We start from the raw sequence: 27567 nt of genomic DNA, 5'->3' as shown, positions 1-27567 counted from the left end.
GAAAGAAGAGGGCAAGGGGATGATCTTTAAGAATAGAAGTCTACCGCAACAGATTTCTCGCTAAAAATAGCCACAGACGGTTCTACATCCTTATCTCCTTGGTAGCTGTGTGACCATGAACAAGCTCAAAGGTATTTGACCTCTCCTACCCCGGGCTCTCCATATGCAAATGAGAGTGAAAACAGAACTTACCACTGAGGATATAGAAATCCACAGGCCGTAGTCTCCTGTTTTCTCTCTCAACACAGAAGAATCTCTAAGCAAATATGTGTGGTAGGGGCGGATTATGCCTCACCTCAAACAAACTATCCATCCTACAGCACAGACCGGCTGAGTGCCTTCTAACTCTGTCGGATGCTCACAGCATCTGCTTGGAGAGAGCTCGTACCTAAGTCGGGAACCTGGTCTCCACTTTACCCCACTTCTTGACTAGGGGACCACAGTCCTCCGTAGGTTTCATTGATTCACTAGAGCATCTCACTTTACATGTGAACTTCTTTAAATGTACCATGTATGTGCACCACACGCATGCCTGTAGGGTCTCCTGGGGCTGTGGTTGGTTGTGAGCCACCATGTGGGTGATGGGATTTGAACCTAAGTCCTCTGCAAGAGCAATACGTACTCGTAACCACTGAGTCATCTCTCCAGCCCCCTACTGGTTTCTTATACAGGACATGACAAAGGTATGGCACCCCCAGATGAAGATCTGGGGACGAAGGGACACGCCCTCCTCTAGGGACCTCTACTTTAACCAGAAAGTTCTAGTCTTCACTAGTCTTTCAGGTAACCAGACTGCATCCTGAAGTCAGCTGTCAGTCAACTCAGTGGTTCATAGAAGGGACAGCTTGGAAGATTACACAGGTGTTGGGGGATTGTGTCTCAGCAAACACACGCTACATAATATCATTACGAGAATCCTAGGTAGCCAGGACAAATCTCCGCAAATCAGGATCTGACCACTTGTCCTAGAAATCAAACAGGAGAAGTGACAGCTAAATGCGGGAAAGGAATCGAAGCGTCCGAGGGCCTGTCTCTGGGGAAGGGTTCGGGTTTAAATATAAGAGGACTTGGTGCAGGAAGCAAGAGTCCTGCTCACGGTGGGTGCTGTTGAATTCTACCAGTTGGTTCCAGAGGAGTCTTTCCTGGCTTTCGGGGCTTGAGGGAACAGCTTGGTTCCCATGGTTCCTATTTAGGGGTAACCTCATTTCTTCTCATAAGATGACTGACTGACCTAGGGGGATAATCTCATCAGACGGTGATCTGTCTGCAGGACTTGCTTTTTTTGGAACCTAGAATGACTTTGGTTTTGGACAATTCATGGAAATTTCCAGTCGCTCCTGTAGGAGATTTGATACTGTCAAAGCCCAAACCCCAGTTACCCTTATCTTGAGGCCTTGTGCCTTGAAGGCAGATGAGAAAGGTCAGAAGAATTTAGGGCCAATTAACCTGACCTCTCTCAGCTCATCTTGGAGACTCCTATTTATACTCCTGACTCATGGGCTGCTGCTCTTTGCTATGATTTTCTCCTAAGTTCCCTTATAGGTGGCTTCCTAAGTCTCTCAAACTTGATCGCCTCCCTGCAGGGTCAGTTGAGCCTGGCCTCAGATTCTGCCTCTTCCTCTGGTGTGTGTGTGTGTGTGTGTGTGTGTGTGTGTGTGTGTGTGTGTGAGCACTTTGTTTTCTTCTAGAGACCCAATATTTCCAAACTCTGTAGTTCCCTTTCAGCCAACCTAAAAAAGGGGAAGAGGAGCCACTACAACAGACAAGAACGTGTTCCTCTGTTCCCATCCCTACAGAGTTAGCAGCTGGGAGCCCTGTGCCCAGCCGACTTCCCAACCTGCATCATCCCACGATAACCCCTGGAGGCTATGGAGCTGGGGGCTCCTCTGGTCCTGCTGCTGGCCACAGCTTGGCATGGTAAGGGCAGAAAAAGGGATGCTCGGGGACTGTTACAAAGAGGGCATCGCTGTCCCATTCTCCGCTTCCACCTCTCTGGCATAGGAGTGCAGATTTTATCTGGGGAGAAGAGTAGGTGAGTGTGGGTGGAACCAGCCGGGCTGGTGCTGTGGGTTTGTCTCAGCTTGGCCTTTGACCCACAGTGTGCTCGGAGTGTGGCCCTGGTATTTTCAGGACCACCAGCCACATCTACCTTCCGCAGGCAGGAGGGCGGTAGGGCCCAACTTGAGAGCAATGCTTTTGGTTGTCTCCTGTGCACACAGGAAATTACCTGGGAGTCTCCTTGAAGGTGGATTCTAACAGGTCTTGGTCAGGACTGAGATTTACACTTCTGAGAAAATCTTGTGAGTCGGGCTACTCAGTAAACTTTTCAGCTCTTCCTTGAGTGGCCCCACCAGCTGGACAGCCCAGCAGGCTCTGGTTAAGTAGGACCTGGCTCAGAAAGGCCCTTTCTTAGAAGGCTTGGATGAAAGAAAGGGTCAGGGTAGAGGAAAGAAGAGGCCTCTCTAGCCCAGGGCTCCAGGGTGAAAAGTTTGGATAGGAATTGAAGGAGAACATGGGTGAACGAGAAATCCTGTGATTAAGCAAATAAGAAGGCTAGAGCAGGGCCCGGGGAAGGCCCGAGAGAGTCTCCCCAGACACTGGCTTCCTAGCTATCTCCCCCCAACTTCTCAGGCAGGGGAAGCTGCTTAAAACTGCCATCTCGGAGAGGGTCTGACTGAGGTGAGAACTAACATGAATGGCCCAGAATGGCCCAAGAATCACATGTAGGCTCCATCTGGCCTAACACACACACACACACACACACACACACACACACACACACACACACACACACTCTATACCAAGCCACTGCTTATTTGAAAAGGCCTTGAGGGAAGATGGGACTTGGTGGGGAAGAATAGTCTCACTCTGGTCCCTGGGGGATTGGTACTACCGGCCCTCTGGTGAGACTTCAGTCCACTGAAGGCTTTTTGCTAGCTCAGCCGAACTCAGTGGCTCGTGCACCGACACATTCCTAGTAGAATGGGATTGGTATGCATTAGAAAGCACGCATTCTTAAGAATACCACTGAAGGACGTGTGACAGATGTGCATGTTAATGCAGCCCTGACTCAGCTAAGGAGGAGACAGTTATTCCTCACGTCCCAGAAAGTCCTGTGATTTTGATTCACTGCTTATTCAGTCTTTATCTTGAGGGCTGCTTGTGGGGCATTGAGTTTGAGTGCATACGTGCTTGCGTGCGTGTGCATGTGCGTGTGCATGTGTATGTGTGTGTGTGCATGCATCTGTCTGTCCAGTGTCCAGCTCCAAAGGAAGAAAAGGTGGGAGATAACAGTGGGGAGCCTAAGGTTTTAACCTGGCAGATTACTGATGAGTGGGTGGGACCATGGGGGCTTCTGTGGGAGCTGGGATGGTGTTGAAGCACTTAGAGTCACACACACACACACACACACACACACACACACACAGAGGGCAGAGGGGAGGTGACAGAGAGGGAGGGAGGGAGGGAGGAAGGGTAGGAGAGAGAGAGAGAGAGAGAGAGAGAGAGAGAGAGAGAGAGACTGAGAGAGAGAGAGACTGGCCTCTTCTCTTTGAGTGGTGGTCAGTCATGAGTGCAGGAGGTTGGGGAGTTCCTGGAGCTGACGGTCCATTTTGCAAGTACAAAGAGGAGAAGGTTTGGGTCATGGGGAGAACTTGAGAGAGAAGATGTGAGATGAGAATGGACAGGAACAGGGGCTCAGTGGCCATCAGGTGCTCATCCAAGGGAAGGTAGCGATGAGTGGGGCTTCCCTCCCGTCAACCAGGCCAGCGGGAAGTGAGAACACCGTGTGGCTTACGTGGAATGTGTCAGCCCTGTTCTGTGTAAATATCCAGGGCAGCAGGCTGGGGAGAAGTAAGACAGAAGCCTCTCCCAGAGCACATTTCCTGGAGGCCACGACGGGAGACAAAGATAAGCAGAGCAGAGTAGCCTTGGGGAAGGAACAGTGTCTGGGAGGTAAGGCAGGAGCCGAGTCATAGAACCCAAAGTCCTATGCTGTGACCTAAAGGGTTAAGGTCCCATGGAGCAGGCCCAAGAGGGACATTAGCAATATGGTATGAGGACTTTCATGCTCTGCTGCCCTCGAGGTGACCACTGGGATTGTCCTCACGGGGCAGAGGAGCACTGATGCCCAGAGGGTCAATGACTGTCAGAATCCCTAGCTATAGTCAGTGTGAGCCCAGGGTGAAATAGCTTGTGCCTCTTCCTCCTGATCACTGCCCAGGAGAGCCACAGCAGTGGCGCTATTCTCCTCTGTTCTGCATCCGGCTGGTTGGAAGCTTGGGCATGTGGATCCACGATTCTAGTAGGTTTGAATTAGAGCAGACATTAAACCAGGCTGAAGTCATTTAGGAGAGGAGACTTTCCATTTCTGGGCTGGAGCCTGTGTGTGTGTGTGTGTGTGTGTGTGTGTGTGTGTGTGTGTGTGTGTGTGTGTAGTACCCATTGAGAGTGGTGATAGGAAACACTGGAATACGCTAAGGACTTGACGCCCTTGGGGCTGTCATGTCACTGTGTAGGAGGGGTTGACTTGTGGGGTCAGCAAACAAGACAGTGGCACAGACAGGCTGTGCACAGTGTGTTCTGAGACCCAGTACATTGTCCCCCCTCTCCAAGAGTCCTTCACTGTGTGAGAAGGGCAATGGCCAGGAGGCCAGGGAAGCAGAAGTGAGAACCCCAGTGTAGAAGGGCCATGGGTTGGGCGGAAACCAGGGCCAGCCGGGTGCCAGCAATGTGTTTCCGCCCACACAGGCCAGGGGTGCCTGCCAGGCCCTCAGAGGCTGTGAATCAGTTCTCACTTCCCCCCTTTACCCCTATTTCAAGCCTGGGAAAAAATGCTGACACTACACAGGCAACGAGCCTCCTTCCCGAAGACCTGACAAGGGTTTTGAGTTCTCCTTTCTCCTTCAAGCAAATTTTCCTTAAAAGAGATTAGCTGCCAAGAAATCCAACAGGCCCAGAGAAGCGAGGGCAGACTGGGCACCTCAGGAGTCTCATTCATAAGTGTGGCATCCGAGCCCCCTGTGAGACTTTACTGGAACAGGTGATGAGGCAAAAGGTTTCCTGGCACCAGAACAGCTTAGCATGGTGGGGAAATGGGCTCATTGTCTGCACTTGTGGGTGAAAAGACCAAGGGCTCTGATGGACAGATGGCCTCAGGCCGCCCCACAGTGCACGGACCTGATGCTCCAATGAAAGGAATGGGGCAGCAGGAGACGCTTGGAAGCTCTTTCTTTCTTCTGAGCTAAGAACTCAGGTGTCTTTTCTTCTTTCCCAAGTGAAAAGTCAGGGCTTAGCCATCCGTTTCTCTAGTTGCTTATTTGAAACTTGTCTTGCTTACATGTGATTGTTTGCATGCAGTCACAGCCCGCTTTGTACATGAGAATGATGGAGTCCTCTCCTGGGGTGGGAAATGATACAGAGAGCTGGGCTGCCACAGTTTTGTGGAGACGCCTACATGTGAGGCTAAGGAGGTGCCCAGGCCAGTCTCAGAGATGAGCCCCCTGGGCATGGCAGATGTCAATAGAGTTATGAGCTTATTGGAGGATACAGATTCATTTCCATACCAGAACTATCCCTTCCAAAGCATGGCCCAGTGTTGGGGAACACCTGGGGTGCATCCCAGGCCTCACTTGTGTCTGCCACCTCCTCCAGGTCAAGGGGCCCCTGTCATCGAGCCTAGTGGCCCAGAGCTGGTTGTACAGCCAGGTGCAACGGTGACCCTGCGATGTGTGAGCAATGGCAGTGTGGAATGGGATGGCCCCATCTCTCCCTACTGGACCTTGGACTCTGAATCTCCTGGAAGCATCCTGATCACAAAAAACGCCACCTTCAAAAACACTGGGACCTACCGTTGTACTGAGCTTGAAGACCCTATGCGGGGCAGTACCGCCATCCACTTGTACGTCAAAGGTGAGAACTCTAAACTCGCCATATTGGGCAGAAGGGCTAGCCACTGGCATTGGTCATGACTAAGCACCTACAGCAGTGCTAATGCTCGTGAGGTAAATTCTATGATTACCTCCATTCTCCAGAGCCTCGGTGGGCTCGAATCTTTTACCCATGGTCACGTAGCAACAAGTGCCTTAGAAGCACCTGATTCCAAAGGCCAACCGTTCTCTGAACGGTCCAGTACAGTGTGACTTGGGGCAAATGCCCAGGCTTTTGATCCTCCTGTCACTAATGTTCAGTTGTCACCTTGACCCCTCCTCTTCCCAGATCCTGTCCGGCCCTGGAATTTGCTAGCAGAGGAGGTGACAGTGTTTGAGGGCCAGGAAGCTGTGCTGCCCTGTCTGATCACTGACCCCGCACTGAAGGACAGTGTCTCACTGGTGCGGGAGTGGGGCAGGCCGGTCTTACGCAAAACGGTCTACTCCTTCTTACCATGGCGAGGGTTCATTATCCACAAGGCTAAAGTCCTTGACAGTCATACCTACATGTGCAAGGCTAGGGAATCCACCTCCATTGGCATCCAGCTTAAGGTGAATCGAGGTAAGTAGGATGGGAAAAACCCAGCCAGGCATGGGTAGAGGGAGGACAGAAATAGCTCTCTCTCTTCTTTCAACTGCTCGTTTCTCTCCAGGGCAAGTGGGGGGAGGTGTGTTGGGTGGGAATCCGACCACGAGGGCAGCTGTGGTGAGCTAACCAGGGCAATTGGCCAAAGAGCATTTGGGAAATGAATCCTCCCTGTAGGTAGACCTCCATGTGTCTTGATCCAGGCTGTCTTCACCCCTCAGGATACTAGGCTTAATTTATAGGCTTGCTCTGTGACTTCTGTGTGTCAGGCACGGCGCTAAGCAGCATCTACTTACAGTAGACATTATACTAGAAAGGCAGAATAGAAAGTAGATCAGGCTGTGTAGGAGAAGCAACCAGGAAAGGCCAGGGTGAGGTGTAGTGGGGAGGGTAATTCTACCCACGAGCTCTCTGAAGAACTTTGGGGCTAACGGCCACCAGTTGGAACTGAGCGTGGTGGAGGAGATCTGTATTCCCAGCATTGAACAGCCTGAGCTATATAATGATAACCAGTAACAAAAACATGCCAGGGGCTAGCTCGGTATGTTAAGCCACTTGCCACCAAGGCTAGTGACCAAGTGGGATCCCTGGAACTCTCGTAGTAGAGGAGAGAATCTATATTATAGGGAGTTGTCCTCTGACCTCCACATGGGCACCTTGGCCACATGCAGGCACACATGCGTGTGCACTCACACAAACACACACATATGTAAGTGGAATTTAAAAGATTGCTAAAGAACCAGTGAGATGGTAAAGATCCTTGCTGCCAAGCCTGAAGACCTGAGTTTGATCCCTGAGACTTACATGGTGCCTCTCCAAGGTAGTCTTTGAATCTCCATATAAGAATTATGTTACACACACACACACACACACACACACACACACACACACACACACCAGTAGAAGAACAGTTACCTTGGGTTTAATACACAGCCCTGCATACTAAACACCGTACAACCACCTCCACCACCATCACCACCACCACCACCACCACCACCACCAAATTGACAGGACAAGAGTAGATACCATTCCAAGGCATAGAGAGCAAAGGACTATAGGAAAGAAGGCAGATGCTACCCTGTGATGGACCTCTAGCTGCAGTGGAGTATACAGCAAGCATCCCATGGCCCCTTATTTTTGAGACAGGGTCTCACTATTTAGCTCTGGCTGGCCTAGAACTCCTACATGTGCCTACTAAGTGCTAAATGTAAAGGTGTGTGCTACCATGTCCAGTCAGGAACTGGCTTTATTCTGAGGGTGAATGTTTACACAGGTGAGGGGCCCAAGAAAGGGACCTGACTTTGGCTGCCAGGAGGGGGATGAAATGAGAGGCAGGAAGCTGAGAACAGTTCTGGGAAGCAGCGTTAGTGGGTAATACAGAAAGCGGACTCTTCCCGGGGACTTGCTTGTTGGGAACACTGAGGTATCAGGGCCACCCTCCAGGGTTTGGATTGGGATAATGATGGAAGCTTGAGCAGTGAACCTAGGGGTTCATGGGTTGTGTTTCTGGCCTCAGCCCACCCAGGGCCCCCACACATCATATTGGAACCTACCAAGCTGGTGCGGATTCGAGGGGAGGCTGCCCAGATCGTGTGCTCGGCCACTCATTCAGAAGTTGAATTCAACGTTATCCTCAAACGTGGAGACACCAAGGTCAGTCCCTGGGGATAGGAGATGGCCAGGTGAAATCTGCCCATCCTCTCAGCAAAGGAATCTTCACCTCAAACTACCTTTCTGGGCTGGGGACATGGCTGTGGCCCAGGGAAGGGGGGTCTGAGACCCCGTGCCAACAGCAGCTGGCTCCGGCTGCTAGGGGTGGCAATCTAACCCTTTCTGGGATTAGCTTGTACCTTTGCGGGAGCTTGTGGAGAGCTCCCTGCAGACGGAATGAGGAATTCCTAGGCTCCCTTGGAAGTATGGAGGCATGGTGGTTATTTCGGAAAGACTGAGTGAGAGGGAAGGCGAGGAGTCCCTCGGAAGGAATGGAGAGGTTACCTCTTAGATTCCTCACCCCCATGTAAGTCGTGTGTCAGCTCCAGCCCTGGGCTGGAGCTCCAGCCCTTGCTTTGTGAGTCTACCCACTCTCACTTTAACAGAGGGGCAGGAGCCTGAGATTCCTCCCATTTTATAGATGAAGCAATTGAGACTCAGAGTTCAGTCCCTTGCCATGCACAGGCAGAGCATCGTTTTAGAGGTGGAGGATTTGAATTCAGATCCTAAACAATTTTGGGTTGTCGAAACCATCTCAGTTCTTTCTGTCTACAGTTGGAAATCCCCATAAACAGTGACTTCCAAGATAACGCTTATAAAAAGGTCCTGACTCTTAACCTCAATGCTGTGGACTTCCAAGATGCTGGCATATATTCCTGTGTGGCCAAAAACGCGGCTGGCTCGAACACGGCCACCATGAACTTCCAGGTGGTGGGTGAGCATCAGGCGATGGGGGAGGCCTGTGACTGTCGGGAGACGAAGGTGATGATGGAAAGAGGGTGGCTTAATCCTGGAGCCTCGTCTTAGGAGACTTCCTAGACCCTCAACTTCCTCCAGCAGAGCATGGGTCATGGTTTACTTTAATGTATTCTGCTCTGGGCTAGGATTGGTGCCCAGCTGCTCCCTACTGCAGCTCATGTGGGTCACTCATTTCTGAGCATTAGGGTATCATATGAACACACCAGCAGACAGTGCCTCTCTGCCATGATTGTATCCTTAAACACCAGTGGTCCCTCTAATTGGGGCCTCTAAGCTGGGCCAAGGTCGATGATCAGGGAGATGCTGGGCCTCAGTGAGAAAGGAAGGGGACAGAGCATCTAGAAGAGAGACACCGCGTGCAAGCCTCAAGGGAAGAGAGCCCAAGCATCTTTGAGACACCAAAGCAGCTAAGAACCCACCTGACAAATAGAGAGTGGGCACAATGGCGATGAGGGAGTGAAGCTGAGGCAGGAGCCTGGTGGTGATGGAGCCTTAGCAGAGTGGGTGGAGAATTCGCACTCCGCCCTGTTGAGAGGTCAGGGCTGAGGTCTCCACAGGGCTCAGCTTGCACAGAAGGGACTTGGCAGTCAGGAGCACATGCTTCTGCACACCATCAAACATGGCTCTGCCAAACATCATATGGAACAACCTCTTTGTGTCTCAATTCCTTTACCTGAAAAAAATGAGAATATTAATAGTCAACAAGAGCATTTAGAAAACCTAGAAGAAGCTCTGGCGAGATCCTAGAGTGTGCAAGCAAATACTGTATTAGAAGGCTCACCCTGGTGCTGGATGAAGGAGAGATGGGATGCTGGGAGCAGCCACAATGGTGGATGTAGACTAAGCCGTAGAAAGTGGGGAGGGTGCCAACCATGACGATGAAGAATGATGGGCTTAAGATGTCCTATTGCCTGGCTATTGAGTTGGGAGCAGAGGTATTCTAGGCTGAGAAGCCACTACACAGCAGTTCTACATGGGGAGAAGGGGCTAAGCGTATGCTCTAGCAGTGTGGCCTGCTAACAGACCCATGTCTGACTGAGAGTCAGAGGGAGGAGATGAGGGAAGCATGACTTAGTGGCCTTGGAGCGCGCGCGCGCGCACACACACACACACACACACACACACACACACGGAGCTCCTCCAAACGCTGCAAGGTAAAGGGAAGAGAGCCAGAACTCACGAAAGGTTGTCCTCCGATTACGCCACCAGCCAACATGCTTCCTAGTGCGGGCATTCAGGAGTCAATGCCATAAATGTGTGTGCTCATTCAACTTTTGCCCAGATGTGTGTTCAGGCTTGAAGTTGATGAAGGGCAAGCTCAGACACTTGGGCAAGAGAGCTCTAGTTCATGGAGCAACTGTTGTGCCATGAAGATAGCTCTAGAGGGCTGGAGAGATGGCTCAGTGGTTAAGAGCACTGACTGTTCTCCCAGAGGACCTGAGTTCAATTCCCAGCAACCACGTGGTGGCTCACAACCATCTGTAATGGAATTGAATGTCCTCTTCTGGTGGGTCTGAGGAGAGTGACAGTATACTCACATTAATAAAATAAAATAAATCTTTCAAAAAGGATGGCTCTACATGCCAGATTCATACCAATGGGGCTGTGTTGGCACAGATGAGAGGTGCCACATGAGGTCAGAGAGGTAAATTGGGCAGGTAGTGTCCAACAGCCCTGAGATCCCATGTAAAGACCCAGAGTTTCTCCTGGAGGAGGTGAGAAACAGTTGGAAGGCTGGGTCAGACTTGGGTAAGATGGGTCAACAGGACTTTCTGGTGTTCTGGGAGAGGAGCAGAGAGAAAATTAGGCTTCCCCAGTGGTCCAATGTGATGAGTCCAGAGTTAATTGAGGTTGTGGGAAGAGGTTGGACAGTTGAGTGGCAGAGGTGAGTCCTCGCTGGGGTGGAGGCTATGAACCTGGTGCACAGATATGCTCAGACACTGGGTCAAGGGGCGGGTGGTCCAGCGAACACATGACGAAGGCCATCTCCCCACTAACCCGGATCTCCTGTGTTGATTTCTAGAGAGTGCCTACTTAAACTTGACCTCTGAGCAGAGCCTCTTGCAGGAGGTGTCTGTGGGTGAGACCCTCGATCTCACAGTCATTGCAGATGCCTACCCTGGCCTACAGCGTTACAACTGGACCTACCTAGGGCCGTTCTTTGAAGACCCACACAATCTTGAGTTTAGAACCCAATGGACCACATACAGGTACCACCTGTCAGCCCACACACTGCGTGTGTGTGTGTGTGTGTGTGTGTGTGTGTGTGTGTGTGTGTGTGTGTGTGTGTGTGTGTGTGTGTGTCCACGTCTTGTGTCACCAGGGAGCCCAGTATTTTCCTCAGCTACTCTACCATTTCTGGGAGTTCATGTTGTCAGGGTCCCTGGTGAACCTCTCAGCTTCATCTGTCCTTCTCATGGCCAATGTAGGAAATGATCGTGACTTCCCACCCCAGGATGTATTTGAGAAAACAATCATAGGAGGCACCTGCCAAATTCACATGGGGAGGGGGCAGAGGGACGCAATCATCCATTTGCGGAAGGAGTAATTTTCTTTAGAGCCTCCTTCTAACAGCCCTCTTCTTGGGCTCTGGGATATTTTCAGGATACATGTTTCCTCCAAGCCCCCTCTGCCTCATTCTACTCTCAGAACTTGTGTTAGTCACATGACCTCCACTGTAGAGCTGTGCTACCTACCTCTGAATGAACCAGGTCCTTAAGGGTTTTACTCTCCTAACTCAGGGCCTAAAGGTTGTTAGGTGGCCAACCCCCAGTCCGAGACTGCCTTCTCAATAGGGGAAATTTAGTCTAGCAGTGGGTGTAGACCCTGTCCAAGCAAAACCTGGTATTTCTCTGTCATTAGTGCTAGAGAGATGGACCCAAGGTTAAAGAGCACTTGCTGGCCTTGCAAAGGACTAGGGTCCATTTCGGAGTCTTAACTGTCTGTAATTTAAGATCCAGTGGATCCTATACCCCCTTTTAACCTCCATGGGCACCAGGCACATACCAGGTACACACACATAAAAGCAGGTAAAACATTTATATGCATAAAATAAAAATAAGTCTTAAGCTGGGCGGTGGTGGCAAACACCTTTAATCCAGTACTTGGGAGGCAGAGGTAGGCAGAACTCTGTGAGTTTGAAGCCAACCTGGTCTACAGAGTGAGTTCCAGGACAGCCAGGACTACATGGAGAAACCCTGTCTCGGAAAACAAAAGACAAAACAAAACAAAATCTTAAAATGTATTGTAACACCTCTAATCCCAGCACTCGGGGGAGAGGCAGGTGGATCTCTGAGTTTGAGGCCAGCCTGAACTTCAAAGTGAGTTCCAGGACAGCCAGGGCTACACAGAGGAACTCTTATTGGGGGTGGGCGGGGAGGAATATATTTTAAATATTTATTTTAATTTATGTGTATACTTTGCTTGCATGTATATGTGTGTGCCACTTGTGTGTCTGGTACCTGCAGAGTCAGAAGAAGGTGTCAAAATCCTCTGGAACTGGGGGTTGTGGGTCACCATGTTGGTGCTGGGAACCAAACCTGGGTCCTCTGCAAGAGGGTGTGCTCCAAATCACTGAGCCATCTCCCTAGCCCTGTTTTTTTTTTTTTTTTTTTTTTCTTTTTTTTTTTCAGAGCTGGGGACCGAACCCAGGGCCTTGCGCTTGCTAGGCAAGCACTCTACCACTGAGCTAAATCCCCAACCTCCCTAGCCCTGTAAAATGTGTTTATTACCTAAATAGTGCATTTATTAACTAGACAGGAGGGCACGTGTGTGTTATGGGCAATGGAAGCAGAGGGATGAGGGGTTCAAGGCTACATAGCAAGTTCGAGGCCAGCCTGGGCTGTGTCTGACCATGTCTCAAACATAACAACCACACTCATAATAGGCACATTCTCAGTTAGAAAGTAAGGAAACTACCCGGAATCAGTCAAAGGTGACTTTCTGCACTAGCTTTTGCTTTCCTGTAATAAGGGACACCATTAAATTAAGCCCCTATAATGATTTGGGTTCTTGTCCAGCATTCTAAACACACATCCCTTCAACCCTCCGGGCAAGCCTGTGAACAAAAAACCAAACCAAACTGAACAAAACACAAACATAAAAACCGTCAGCACCACTGTCAGAGCCAAGAAAGACCACAGCAGTTGAGCACCTGTCTAAGGTCCCACAGCCAACAAGGAGAGCATTGGTTTCTGTAGCTACACAGCTTAGAAGTAGTGCTGTCTCTTCTCTCTGTTATCACCCTTAGGACAGGGCTAGCATATTAGGGATTTTCAGTAGGGGGCTTGGTGTTTGTGAACAATTGGTTCAGTGGTAAGAAGGAGGAGGGACTTGTCCTCCCAGGACCTTGCAAACATCATCTCTAATAAACCTTCAGTGGCAGGGGACAAAGAATGAGAGGACAGTGAAGGCCTGAGTAGGTGGTTTCTCCTGTCTCCGTGGTACACTTCTGAAGACCTGGCTCAAACAAGGCCTCTGTGCCCTGACCCTTGAACAAAGGATGTGCCACTGTCCTGCACAGGATACCTGATGATAACAGTAACATCTCTTGACTGTCTTGCAGCTACTCATTCAAACTCCACCTGAACCGGGTAAAGCCCTCGGAGGCCGGCCGGTACTCCTTAACGGCACAAAACAAGGCAGGCTGGAATAATCTGACCTTTGAGCTCACCCTGCGATGTGAGTGACAGGGACAGGCTGCCCAGGGTTGGGTGTACCGGGAGGGGTCTGGGTAGCAGGTTCAGGCCAGGTGGTCAAGAGTCAGAAAACCTGCCCCTAAGGTTGATCCTGCCCTCCTCCATCCTTCCTTCCCTCCTCAGACCCCCCAGAAGTCAGTATTACATGGATACCTGTGAATGGCTCTGATGTCCTGCTCTGTGATGTCTCTGGGTATCCTCAGCCCAACGTGACATGGATGGAGTGCAGGGGCCACACCGATAGGTCAGTGGGCTTGATTTTCCTCCTTAGGCTGAGCCTCTGGGTGGGGCACCCATGACTGGGAGGGACATGTTGATATGGAAGACTCTGAAGCCCTGAATCAAAGTCTGTTGTTCCAGGTGTGATGAGGCCCAGGCCTTGCAGGTTTGGAATGACACACAACCTGAAGTCCTGAGTCAGAAGCCCTTCCACAGAGTGATCCTTCAGAGCCAGCTGCCCATTGGGACCCTAAAGCACAACATGACTTATGTTTGCAGAGCCCACAACAGTGTGGGTAACAGCTCCCAGTTCTTCAGGGCCATCTCCCTAGGTAATGTATCGTTCCTCCTCCTCAGTCAGAATGTGTGGAGACTGCTTGCTCTCTCACCCAGGGATTCCTAACCATGCTGAGATTCACCTCTGGGTCACCCTGGCTGATCCTGAGTCACAGAGCTCCAGGCACGGCTACATGGAGAGGTCCAGAGTCCTTCACTGGGAACTGATGAGGAAAGGAGGTCAGGGAGTTGGGGGAAAAAAGAATGAGGCAAAGTGATCCAGTCAGAGACTAAGAGAGGACTGAGAAACAGAGAGATGCTGAGCCTGATCCTTTGGCTTCTGCTCCTTCTTGTGTGAGGGAGAGAGGAATTGGATGAAGAAATTCAGCTCATCCCAAGTTCAGGGCTAGAGAAGATGCTTTCTCCATCTCTCTCCAGCTTCCTCCTTGTTCCCTGCCCCTGCTCAATCCTGAGACACAGTCCTGTCCACTGAAGGCCACTGTGCAAAGGCTTGCCCAGTGCTGACATGGAGCTTGTACCTGTTTTTTGTCTCACTCAGAAGAAGGCACTTACTGTGTCAGAGCCTGGGCAAAGCTCTCAATCCAGATTGAACAGGGTAGACCCTTGGTTTCTACTTGGCTGAGGGATTATGTCTGTTATGTCCTCCAGTCAATAACCTGGAATAGTTGCTGCTGGGCTGGTTGCCCCTCTTGTCTGTGAATGCTCTGTGTCACTGCTGATTGTGGCCATTGTAAGTGGTGGAGCAACCGTGGTGAGGAATGTTGTTATTGTATCAAGCATCACCTCTGGCTCCTCACTCCTCTAGCAGCAAAATCCTGTCTTCCTTCATTTTGGAAGGATGACACACCTGAGATATTCAGAGATGTCCTAGTTTGTCACTGGTCTACTAAGGGACCCAAGCTCCTAGTTGGGCATGGAAATGAACTCTGTTTCCTACAACATCAAGATAACTAGGATTAGAGGTCAGGAAGGTGAGACTTGGGGCCCCTGAGCTGCCCCTCAGACTTAGAAGGCTGCTGAGCTCTTAAGGACACAGAGGGAAACTGCAGGAAAGCCGAGGAGGATATAGGTGCAACTCCCAGAAGGCCTTTCTGGCCACAAGGGTGTGTGTTGTGTGTGTGTGTGTGTGTGTGTGTGTGTGTGTGTGTGTGAGAGAGAGAGAGAGAGAGAGAGAGAGAGAGAGAGAGAGAGAGAGAGAGAGAGATAAGGCCCTATCACTGGGGTTTGTGTGCAAGCAGTGGCTGAACACTGGCAGCAGGGTGAGACTACATACACCTCTCTCCACCTGCTCACTCCTCTGTCCTCCCCTTCTAGGACAAAGCAAGCAGCTCCCTGATGAGTACCTGTTCACTCCAGTGGTGGTGGCCTGTATATCTGTCATGTCTCTGCTGGTACTACTGCTGCTGCTGCTCTTGTACAAGTACAAGCAGGTGAGTTGGGCAGCAGAGCTAGGCCAGGAACCCAAGGAAGCCAAATGTAAATGGCCCCTGCTCATGTTTGCTTATTCTGACAGGCTGTTATGCAACTAGAGCTCTTCAGTAGGAGTCTTCTGTGTGTCAACATGGGCTGGCACCAAGGAGCTCCTAACACTGTAACCCTAGGCTTTCCTGTTGGGGGCAGGAGAAGGTGTAAAAATGAGGGTGTGCCTAAAAGGTGCCTGTCCCTGCCTGTCTCTGCCTATGGGACTATAAGGCAGTGGGTATGTTAAAGCTCCTTTCTCCATCTGTAAAATGGAGTTCAAGGTGGCAGGTTGTTACCAAAATTCTCCAACATGTATGTATGGAGGAGGGGTAGTGTGTCAAAGACAGCGGTCAGTGCTTCCTTACAAGGAGGAAGTTGCCTGCAGATCCAGTTAGCTCACGCATGGTGGGATGGGAGTGTGGCTAAAGTTGGCATGTCCTTGACCACACACCAAAGTGGCTTCTGAGTGCTACTTGCCACCCAGACATAACTTAGTCACTGCCATGGATACCTATCCTTGGACAAACACAGAGTCCTTCCTCATGTGGAACTAAAAGCGGTCTCTGGTGCCCCACCAGGATCCCACAGCTCTTTCTGCCTTGACTGACTGGCCTCATTTAATGGTGGTCTAGGATACTTCAGCTCTCTCTACAGCACCGTTTTCTAAATATATCATTCCAGATACCTTATCATGTCCCATCCAGGAAATGTAACTGCTTCTTGTGTAGGCCAAAGCCAGGGGACTTGCAGCCTCAGGCTGTCCTTTTCCCTTTCGCCCTTTGATGCCCACAGACTGAAGTGCTCCTGAAAGAAAGACCTGAAAGAGAGGCAAGGTAGTCAGCAGCTCTCTACTGGCCAGCCTCTCGTGGCCCCACCTGTCTTTATCCCCCGTCTGGGTGAGACGTGGCCTGTCTGTGGAAGGGTTGCTTCTGCTAAGGGCTGAGTCATCTTCTTCTGTCCCCCCAGAAAAACCGCAACAGTGGGGAAGGCACAGGGGAAGGGGAAAGGACCTGAGTCAGCTGGCCCCGGGGATAGGGAGAAGAAAGAGAGGATGATGGGTAGAGAGAAGGGAAGGATAGACTCAGAAAGAGACCACTGAACAGATTCTGGGCCCAGGCCTAAATTTAAGGAGGAGGAGGAGGAGGGTCTGGAGAGCTTCCAGTGAGATGTACTCAGGTCGCCACCATCCACGGACTCAATGCCTACCCCACAGACCAAAGGTTTGATGGGGAGGGTGGCCAAGATCTGATGTTTGCAAGCCCTCTTCAATCTGTCAGGGAATCAGTGGAGAACCTCAGCTTAGGGCTAGCATGAGCAACTGGTGGATTGATATGCAGTGAAGATTTAGCTAGGCCCAGCTCCCAAGAAAGGAAAGCCCCTGTAGCTGGCATTCCAGTCATCCCTCCTTCTAGGAAGGGACCTGACAGACCACCCTACCGTCACAGGGACGGTCCCCCAAAGTCGCTAGGGATGGCAGGAATTCTTGAGGTTGGCAGGGGCTCAGTAGTCATATCATGGATTCAGCCATGCGAGCTTCCAGCTGAACCTCCCTTCCCCCTTACAGACCATCCCTTCCAACATTGTCCTAGCAGAGGTGGGAGGGCTGACTCAGCCCAGCTGCAGAGGAACAGGGGAAGCAGAAGTGGCTAGGAGAAAAACAGTTGCAGCCACAGAGACTCCTGGAGATGGAAGTAACAGGAGGGGTCATCCAGATCTTGCTTCAGCCACTTTGCCGTAACACACACACACGCTTTATTGTTGCTGTTGCTAGAAATGTTGCTTTGTGTTTTTGTTTGTTTGCTTGGTTGGTTTTGTTTTGTTGTTTTGGGGACTGGGTCTTCTATAGCTTGGAGGATAGCCTCAAACTCCCTCTGTAGCTAAGGCTGGCCTTGAACACCTGATCCTCCTGCTTCCATTTCCCAAGAATCACAGTGTGCACCCTCATGCCCAGCTAGGTGTTCTTCCTCATACCTAACAATAGTCTTCTCTCTCAAGGGTCCAGCTGGAAGATCTTCCATGTAGCTATGTAAACTCTCTTCTGCTTGTAAGACTTCAGCAATAGGCTACCTCCTTCAACACTAATTCACGCATCCTTTAGCTCCTCTTGCTAAGCACCCTTGGTTGCTAGACACAGCCCAGTCCCTGTCCACAAGGCCTGACTGAATACAAGTTGGTCTGTGGACCCAAGGTCTTGGTGTCTTTCATTACCCCAGCCTAGCTACCACTGTTCCGTAAATGCGGCATTCCATCAGTACTCCATCAGGGCAGCTCTTGACATGATTCTCTCATGCAGCTCCTCCTGGGACAGGGAAAGGTGACGTGTCTACTCCCTTCTGTCCAGACGCCAATCTTACCTGGGTTGAAGGGCTCCTGAGAACCTGAGAGGGAACTGGGGAGAGGCAGCAGAATATGTAATGTGCAGGGCACCCCCTTTGTCAGAGGATTCTTCCTCGGCACCTCTTCCTCCTCCCTAGAGATAGGAGATAGCCCCGTCTTAGAGGCCTCCTCCTTCTTGCCTGGAAGCGCCCCTCTCATGTCCTAAGCCACAGGGTCTCCTTGAGCCCATCTCAAGACTGCCCAGCATTTGTGTGCTCTATGCCTGGAACCCTCCCTGGCTCCTCAGGGACTCTCCTGACTTGTACATCACCCTCTGCCCTGCACCCTGCTCCGTAGGCTTCGTGATGTTATTTTTTTTCAACTGTTTTAAACCATTTGTTTCTGGGGCTGCAAATATGGCTCAGAGGTGAAGAGCGCTGACTGCTCTTCTAGAGGACCCGGGCTCAATCCCAGCACTCATAGTTGATTCAAAACAATCTGTAAATCCAACCTCCTCTTCTGACCTCATTGGATACCAGGCATGTTTGTGGTGCACAGGCATACATGTAGGCAAAAACACCCATACACATAGAATAATAAAAAAATTAAAATAACATTTGTTAGTATATATTGATTATGTATAATATATAATAGTGGGTTTCATGTGACATCTTCAAGCATGTACTTAATGTATATTGATAATATTGATCATGTTCACCTCCCGTTACCCTCTCTTGTCCCCCTCCCATACCCTTGTTCCCCTTTCTGTCCCCAAACTCCTCTTTCACTTTAATTTGTGTACATATGTGTGTGTATGCGGGTGTATGCATGTATATGTATTTTGTGTGTGTTTGTGTGTTTGTATACATGCAGATGTTCTAATATCTTTCGTTAGGGTTGCTTACAGAAGTGTAGAGTGAGTTATTTACAGAGATTGGGCTCTACGACTTAAGAAAACGTCTCTCCCTCCCCCCAGTAATCATTAACTGCCTACAGATATTCAGGGAGGGGGGCACTTGTGAGCCTCTTCCTCCCCCATGACAGGATGTTGATAAGACTAATCCAGCCCAGTTCTTAGGCCGGTGCCCACAGCTGCTGTAAGTTCAAGGCAACAGGTACATCATGCCCGAAGACAGTATTCCCTAGCCCTCCAGCCTGCTCCAGCTCTAACGTTCTTTTCTATAGTGTCCTCTGAGCCTTGGAGCGAAGCAGATGTCTCCTTTATGGCCCAGCGTCCACCAATCGCTCACTCTCAGCACTTTGTCAGTCATGAGTCTGCAGTTAACTGCTGACTGTTGCAAACAGCAGCTTCTCTAAGGGAAGCCGAGAACAGCACTATCTATGGGGATAAACAAGTTTATTTAGAAGGTTAATTGGCAGGCACCACCATATGCATTTATCAAAACAGCAGCTGGGTATTCCCCACTAGGGCTAATAACCTCCCTAGCCAGGAGCTTTTGACCAAAATTATGTGCCAGATGTGGCTTCAACTTGTAGCCTCAGTCTCAATCAGAAAGTGCCTGGATAGCCCCATAACAGACCCAACACTATTTGCACATCTTTCGAGGTATTATTTGACCATTTCCTAGCTATATATTTAAGCTGAATATCTCTCTTAGCCACTCAACTGTCAACCCCATGGGGCCAAGAGGTTGCCTTGTTCAATAATGAATTAATCATGTGTAATAGAAATACATGTTCAGTAAACTGTCTGGGAGGTTGTATTATCAGCCTGGAGGAGAGAGCAAATTCTGACCTCAGCATAGTTGAGGTGATGAGATGATGCTCAGGGAAAGGAGTTGGTCCCAAAAGATGCCACGTGATTCTGCTGACACGAAATACCCAGAACAGTAAAATGATTAGACAAAGTAGAGTCATGTCTTCCAGTGGCTAGAAAGAGTAGGGGAGTGGGGAACTGCTCTCCACTGGGTTCTATAAGGTCAAAAGAGTTCTGGAAGTTGGTTTCCTATCGAGCGCTAATGTACTCAATACTACTGAGGTATTTGCTTAAAATGTTTGGGACGGTACATTTTCTGTTTTGTATATTTCACTAGAATTGAACATGAAAATGGGGCTGGACAATAGCTTAGTTGTGTAGTATGTACTTATGCATATACAAGACCCTGGCCCTATCCCTAGCATACAAAACAAAACCACCAACATCAGCTGTTTGGATGAGAGAATGGACAGGTTCATGAATGAATGGATCGTTCTCAACGTCTACCCTCCATCTTGGACCAGGAATTATCAGTGTCATCAAGGGCTCCAGAAGTCACTTTATCCGAGTCTTCGAATGAGCAGCTAAGGAAACTGAGGCTTGAAGAAGGGAAGGTCACATAAGGCAGAATCAAGCATGGTCTAGCTATTGATGCTCCGCCCACAAGATGCCATGGTCCCTCTCAGCACACAGCAGGCTGAGAGCTCCTGGACTGTCCTCCCGTGCTCTTGGGAGGTGAGATGCAAGGCTGGGCTGCTTGTTCATCAGCTCCATGCCTCCCTTTCCTTCTACAGAAGCCGAAATATCAGGTGCGCTGGAAGATCATTGAGAGCTACGAGGGCAACAACTACACCTTCATCGACCCTACCCAGTTGCCCTACAATGAGAAGTGGGAGTTTCCCCGGAACAACCTGCAATTTGGTGAGAGAGAGAGAGAGAGAGAGAGAGAGAGAGAGCACCTCAGCTCTCTGTGAACTCCCATCATAGGGCACATGGGGGTTGCAGGGGCCCTGTGAGCCTCAGGAACCTAAGGAGCCTGTGTGTGTGTGTGTGTGTGATAGGTAAGACTCTCGGAGCTGGTGCCTTTGGGAAGGTGGTGGAGGCCACAGCCTTTGGTCTGGGCAAAGAAGATGCAGTGCTGAAGGTGGCTGTGAAGATGCTCAAGTGTGAGTAGGGGAAGGTGCAGGGGGCTGGGGCGTGTGATGGGACTGGGGGGTGGGGCCTGCTGCACATAGTCTGGTTCTGCTGTCACAAGAGGCACACGCTTTCAACCTGTTGGGATCTGTTCTCCTTTCCCTCCTCCTCCTCCCTCCCTCCCTCCCTCCTCCCTCCCTCCCATTTGTATGTCTGCATTTCTCATCCCTCTTTTGGACTCTGATCCATCTGGGTCTCTGGGTGTCCGCTGCTTGCTCTGACTTTGGTCCCATCTCCCAGCCACGGCTCATGCCGATGAGAAGGAGGCCCTAATGTCAGAACTGAAGATCATGAGTCACCTGGGACAGCATGAGAACATTGTCAACCTCTTGGGAGCCTGTACTCATGGAGGTAAGAGCTGGGCAGAAATGGGGTGGGGGTAGGACTCGTGGTCTTGGGTATCCAAGGGTCCCTGGATATCTGACTCCCAAGATCCCCTTCTCATTTGCTCTAAGTGCCTGTAGGATCCCTGCCTCCAAGTCCCTACTATTCCAAGAGCTGCTCCTGGCTGAGGCAGATATCTGTGTGGAGCCTGCTGAGCCAACTTACAGGGAATGCAACATGAAATCCCAAATACAACCTTTTAAGAAGCCCAGACTTACATGCACCAAGACTATAAGTCACCTCCCTCCTCTTCATTATAAAGTGGCTTTGTCCTACACTGAACTGCCCTGGACTTCCTCTAAAGACAGAATTTTTGAGATGAAATTTTCTTATTTTCCTGTTTTTGAGAGACAGCCTTATTTTAATCCAGGTCTGTTTGGAATTTCCTATGTAGCCCAGGATGGCCTTAAACTTGAGATCTTGTTGTCTTAGCCTTCCTAGAACTGAGATTAAATCAAGCACAGTCACACTAGGCTAGGCTAAACTCCTAAGTTTTCTTTAGTTTTTGCAAGATTGGAGCTCAGGTATACTGGTCCCCAGGCCTGTTCACATGGACAGTGGGGCCCTGAGGTGCACCTCTTTCATTCTCATTTCTGGCTGCCTTAGGGCCTGTCCTGGTCATCACCGAATACTGCTGCTACGGAGACCTTCTCAACTTCCTTCGAAGGAAGGCCGAGGCTATGCTGGGACCCAGCCTGAGTCCTGGTCAGGACCCCGAGGGGGACTCCAGCTACAAGAACATCCACCTGGAGAAGAAATATGTGCGCAGGTAGCTTGCTGGCAGAGGACAGGAGAGAGAGGAGGCCAGGGTGGGAAGCCCCACCCCAATCTTGGCTATGAAGAATACCTGCCCCCGGGTTTAAGGCAACTCTGCTTTCTTACAACACATTCCTGTCATTCCCCAAATATCTGCATACCTGCCATGTTTCAGGAATGTGAAGGACAAAGATGAAAAGCTCAAAACTGAGAGACGGGTTCATAGATTCATGGACATATCACCTTCCTGAGGAATTGGAGTAAATGCTTGCTCCTGGGTGTCCCACAGCATGTCTGTGGGGGCTGCAGGACACATGGCTGTCTTCTCTCTCTCTCTCTCTCTCTCTCTCTCTCTCTCTCTCTCTCTCTCTCCACACACACACACACACACACACACACACACACACACACACACACACACACACACACACACCCCTGGGGGGAAGAGAGAACAGAGTTTATTAGTTGTTGGATGGAGGTAGCAAAACATCATGGCCTGGAGTGAGGTTCCTGGTCCACACAGGCCTCAGTTTCCAATTCAGACAACAAAGTGTTGAACCCCTCAGGGTCTTCTGCTGTTCTGGGATTCCTGGAAGTCACCAGAGGCTATGGACAGAACCACATGGGGAAGCAGAGAAGGGGAGAAACAAGTTTCATGTTACCCGTGAATGGGACAGAGAGGGAACCTAGGCTAAGTCTGCTGTTTTAAGTTGGAGTCTCAGTGTTGGGTCATGGTAGGTTGTGCCCTGGTGCTGGACTACTGGGAGCAGCCCACACTCAGAATGAGGCGAGCGTGCACTGTCCTTATAGTGTAGGCATTGGCAGCTGCTGGGCCTGGGGGAGCTGAAGGGAGAGGAGGTACCCTAGCTCCCTTCTACAAGTGTGCAGACAGGCAAAGCAACAGGTCCGACCTATGGATCCAAGTTATGCTACTATAGAAGTATGGTTTCCAGAACAAGGAGATGGTGACTATACCGTGGACACTAATGGGAGATCCTAGTTTCTCCTTCTGGGAGCCTGAGTGCAAATTTTGGTGTTGAGCTGCTGCTGGCAAACCAGATTTGGCTGGCTGATCAGCATCATAGTGGCTGATCAGGGCAGGAACTGTGCTTCTTCAGATGGCCTGCCACCATAGCGAGTGTCTGGGTATTTCTGGGTGTTACATGTAAACCCAAACCTACAGGGACACGATCTCTACAGAAAGAGACTGTCTGAGACTTAGATGCCCTGAGCCAATTTATGCTCTGCTCTAGATCTGGGCAAACTTCATGTTGTGAGTTGGCTGTTCTGGCCATGGGGAATGTTCAAACTTCTCCAAGCAATTTTTCAAGAAGCGGATATATGAGTGTATGTCTGCTTACTACCTGTGTCTCTGATGCTCACAATGGCCAGAAGATGGTTAAAAGTAGTTGTGAGCCATCGTGTGGGTGCTGGGAGCTGAACCTGGATCCTCTAAATGAGCAAGTGCTCTTGCTAAGCAATCTCTCCAGCCCCATTCTTGTGTGATCTTAAATTTTTAATTTTGCATTGATTGGTTGATTGATTGATTGGTAACACACATGTATATGCTGGGTCTCACTCTTTCCACCTGATGGCTCCCCAGGGTTGAGCGCAGTTTATCAGGCTTGGCAGTTTGTGCCTTTACTCTCTGAGCCGTAGTGTCATTCACTAATGAGAAGCTAACTCATGTAATGCTGCTGGGAGATCAGGGAAGGGGCCTGGAATGGACTCACATTCCAGCAGGGCGGCCACAGAGACAACTTCTTCCTGCCTTTGAGGATAGAGTAAAGACCAGAAGGAAATCCCAGGGGCACGCAGGATCAACGAAGCACTCTGAACAGGCTGTGATGCCCTAAGGATAGAGGGGTGTCTCTGGCACTGGGAGTGGCTAAGCAGGGCACAATGATTGCTCAAGTAGAATGTAGCATAGGGCCTCCCTTATCAGAGAGGGACGTTCAGCTGACCTTTAGGTTCCTTCCCTCTGAATGACTAAGGGAATCCATGGGGCAGCTGGAGGACAGTGCCTGGGCTAGGCAGCAATGGGATTATTTCCCCCTTCTCTTTCCTACCCAGGGACAGTGGCTTCTCCAGTCAGGGCGTAGACACCTATGTGGAGATGAGGCCTGTTTCGACTTCCTCAAATGACTCCTTCTTTAAGCAAGGTACGGAGGTACCAGGATGTGGGGAAAGAAGGGTGGATGGGCCTAGGGCCCGGGGACTGGGGCTGAGGAAGAGCAAGGTTTGACAGGATTTCCTTGATAACCTTTTCCTACTACAGATCTGGACAAAGAGGCCAGCCGGCCGCTGGAGCTCTGGGACCTGCTTCACTTCTCTAGCCAAGTGGCTCAGGGCATGGCTTTCCTTGCTTCTAAAAATGTGAGTCTGGGTGGGGGAAGGCTTAATTCCTACTGGCTGTGGGAATGAGGAAGGGGAGGGGAGATGGCCCAGTTGAGAAGCAATGAAGGAATGGAGGAGTGTACAGAGGGCCTCAGAAGGCAGTGGGAGGAAGCAGTGCCCAAAGCTGGCTCCTCCTGGAGGTCTTGGTATGCCTGCTTCCCTGTGTGGCCACAGAGAGGCTTAACAATGGTCTTACTCAGCCAAGCAAACAAGACAACAGTTGTTTCTCCTCATAAAACAGTCTCGTTGGATGAGCTGTAAGGATGTTGGGCTCAGACCACCATTCTCATAACATTCTTAAGGGGCAATGGTTTGACTTCTGGTTCTTCTCTTTGCTTTGACAATTTAGATTCTGTAAGCCTCAGGGTCTTTGCCTTCAAAAGTGGGTATTCTCAGGAATTGCTTATGGGTCTAATAGGCTATTATGTATGCAAATGCTTGGGGAAGCACCTGGTATTGTATACTTGGAGGTGGCAGCTGCTGGTATTATGAGGTGGGCCAGAGACTGCTCAGGGACTCATTGCCTCTGAGGTAGTAGCAGCCTAGTTCAGTTTCTGTGGCTCAGAGGGCTAGAGGGACATGAGGAAAAGGGCTGTGGGGCTTTCTAAATGTTAACTTGTCCACATCAAGATCTCTCGGACCTCAGGCCTGCACAGGTTTGGACAGGAGTAGACTGTAGACTACCAAAACTTGTATCTATCTATTCCATTATCAGGGACCCAAGACCTCATACTGTTCCTCCAGGCCTCAAGGAGGGATAAAAAGACTAATCTCCCTGTGCTTTCTTTAGTGCATCCATCGTGATGTAGCCGCTCGAAATGTGCTGTTGACCAGCGGACATGTGGCCAAGATTGGGGACTTTGGGCTGGCTAGGGACATCATGAATGACTCTAACTATGTTGTCAAGGGCAATGTGAGTACTGAGAGGGAGAGCGGCTGGCTGGGCAGGCTGTGGAGAGCCCTCGAGTGACCTGGTACTGTCTTGTCAGGCCCGCCTGCCTGTAAAGTGGATGGCCCCAGAGAGCATCTTCGACTGCGTCTACACAGTTCAGAGTGATGTGTGGTCCTACGGCATCCTCCTCTGGGAGATTTTCTCACTTGGTGAGCTGCTAAGCCTGCCTCAGGCACACCCGAGGGCTGACCTGTCTGCCTATGCTATTGGTGCCTTGAACCTCATGGATGAAATCTAGTCAAAGATGTCTGGTGTCCAAGACAGAGCAAGGGCTGGCGGGAACAAAGGAATGGTGCGGGTTCTTGAACCAGCCCTGCAGCACCTGTGTGCACTCTGGCTGATGTACACTTCCTGGGTCCTTCCTTCCCTTGCCGCTGCCCTGCAGTAGCCCTAGAATATCACTGCCCCTTAGACACCTGCCTACATGCTATTGAAGACTAGACACCTTCTAGCCCCCATTTACTGGGGACTGGGCACGGGGCCCTTGTGCTGAGTCCTTAACTGCACTACCAAGTGATCTCCCGGCACCCCTTTCCCAACTCATCACCCAGGCTTTGTTCAGTTTGCTTCCAAAGCCCATGTGTATTTACTGCGTTGCATTGCCCCTAGGGGTCCCAGTGGTTTCCGCTCTCCTACAGCTGGGATGGGACCTTTACACTCTGCCTGAGAGGCAAGTGGAAGCAAGTGTGGTCTCTTATGTGATCTTGGACTTTGCAGGTCTGAACCCCTACCCAGGCATCTTAGTGAACAACAAGTTCTACAAACTGGTGAAGGATGGATACCAAATGGCCCAGCCTGTGTTTGCACCGGAGAACATGTATGCAGAGGCACTCAACCCAGGGGTGGGGAAAACTCTAGGGTTTGGGTAATTCTTGTAGGAGTACACGCCCTGGTCTTCGTCTACAAGGTGCCAGAGCCAGGCTTCCCTCACTGCATTGAGGTTCTAAACTTTGAACCCAGGGGCCTTGAGCATGCTAATAGGTGCTGTACCACTGGGCCAAATCTCTAGCCTTCAACTTACTTTTGATTAGTTTTGGGGGTCCTTTACTAGAAATGTCTCCCTAGTGATGTATGTGCTCCGAGGAGGCTGACGTGGGCCATGTTTGTTTTGTTTCTAGATACAGCATCATGCAGTCCTGCTGGGACCTGGAGCCTACCAAAAGACCTACCTTCCAGCAGATCTGCTTCCTCCTCCAGGAACAGGCCCGACTGGAGAGGAGAGAGCAGGTAAGAGGGATGGAGTAGATGCCTGGCTGGCTAGAGCAGGCTGGGCTGGGCCTGAATAAACGTCAGCTGTCTTCTCCCCCTAGGACTATGCTAACCTGCCAAGCAGCAGCAGCAGCAGCAGCAGTAGCAGCAGCAGTGACAGTGGTGGTGGCAGTGGTGGTAGCAGCAGTGAGCCTGAAGAGGAGAGCTCCAGTGAGCACCTGGCCTGCTGTGAGCCAGGGGACATCGCCCAGCCCCTGCTGCAGCCTAACAACTACCAGTTCTGCTGAAGCGGGACAGCAGAGTCCTGCTGCCCTCCACGTCCCAGCTCGACCTCCCCCATGGATGGGCGACATGGGGAGAGCATATGAACTTCGCCCTCAGCTCGGCCCAGCTCTGACACTTCTGAACATGAGGGGTTCCCAGAGCCTGGGCCATCACTGCCAGTGGGGTTCTCACAGTGCTAGCCTCTATTTACTACACCAACTGGTGAACCCAGACTTCACTTTCTTCATCCTGTTCCCACTTGAAAAAACCGTCCCCAACTCTCGTTTCAATGGAAAGACTGATTTGTGTCTCAAAGAGACAGCTCTCAGGTTGTAGGTGAGCAGAAGCTTGCCTCCCTGACAGAGGCTCAGACTGCAGGCTTCCTGGGGCAGGTGGCCCTTCCCAAGCTCACAGACTGGTCGCCACTCTTGACCTTCTCTTTATCTACAGTCCCGTCTCATCCTGGATCTTGTACACTAGGAGCCCAGTGGCAGCTGAGAGCCAGGGATGCTTTACTTAGTGCCCTGCATTCTAGGCTTGCAGGCATGGGACCTTGGTGCAAGGCTGACAACACCAAGCAAATACTGCGTGCTCCTCTCCAAACTGACTCGTCCTCATTAACAGTCAACATTAAACTAACAGCATTAACACAGCCAGCAGTGTCTGGTTCTTTGCAGCACACAGGTGCCTTCAAGTTCCCTAGGACCTCTTCCCATCTCTCT

At 50.6% G+C, this 27567-nt stretch overlaps 1 protein-coding gene across 1 annotated transcript; it reads left to right on the top strand.

Annotated features, from left to right (window-relative positions):
• Positions 1 to 1614: 1614 nt before the first annotated feature.
• On the top strand, positions 1615 to 27497 carry Csf1r (colony stimulating factor 1 receptor). The gene is made up of 21 exons (XM_032886196.1): positions 1615 to 1917; positions 5653 to 5910; positions 6217 to 6489; positions 8030 to 8166; positions 8779 to 8938; positions 11006 to 11192; positions 13547 to 13662; positions 13803 to 13923; positions 14040 to 14230; positions 15510 to 15625; positions 20484 to 20610; positions 20751 to 20855; positions 21124 to 21234; positions 21874 to 22036; positions 24097 to 24185; positions 24302 to 24399; positions 25211 to 25333; positions 25410 to 25521; positions 26090 to 26189; positions 26491 to 26599; positions 26683 to 27497. Exons 1-21 carry the CDS (start codon positions 1869 to 1871, stop codon positions 26866 to 26868), a joined length of 2931 nt encoding a protein of 976 aa, XP_032742087.1. The 5' UTR covers positions 1615 to 1868; the 3' UTR covers positions 26869 to 27497.
• Positions 27498 to 27567: the final 70 nt, after the last annotated feature.

This window comes from Rattus rattus, chromosome 15, assembly GCF_011064425.1.
Source record: "Rattus rattus isolate New Zealand chromosome 15, Rrattus_CSIRO_v1, whole genome shotgun sequence".
In the NCBI taxonomy this organism is placed as follows: domain Eukaryota; kingdom Metazoa; phylum Chordata; class Mammalia; order Rodentia; family Muridae; genus Rattus; species Rattus rattus.
Note: the sequence above shows the minus strand (reverse complement) of the source record. Positions and strands in the feature narration are given on the sequence as shown.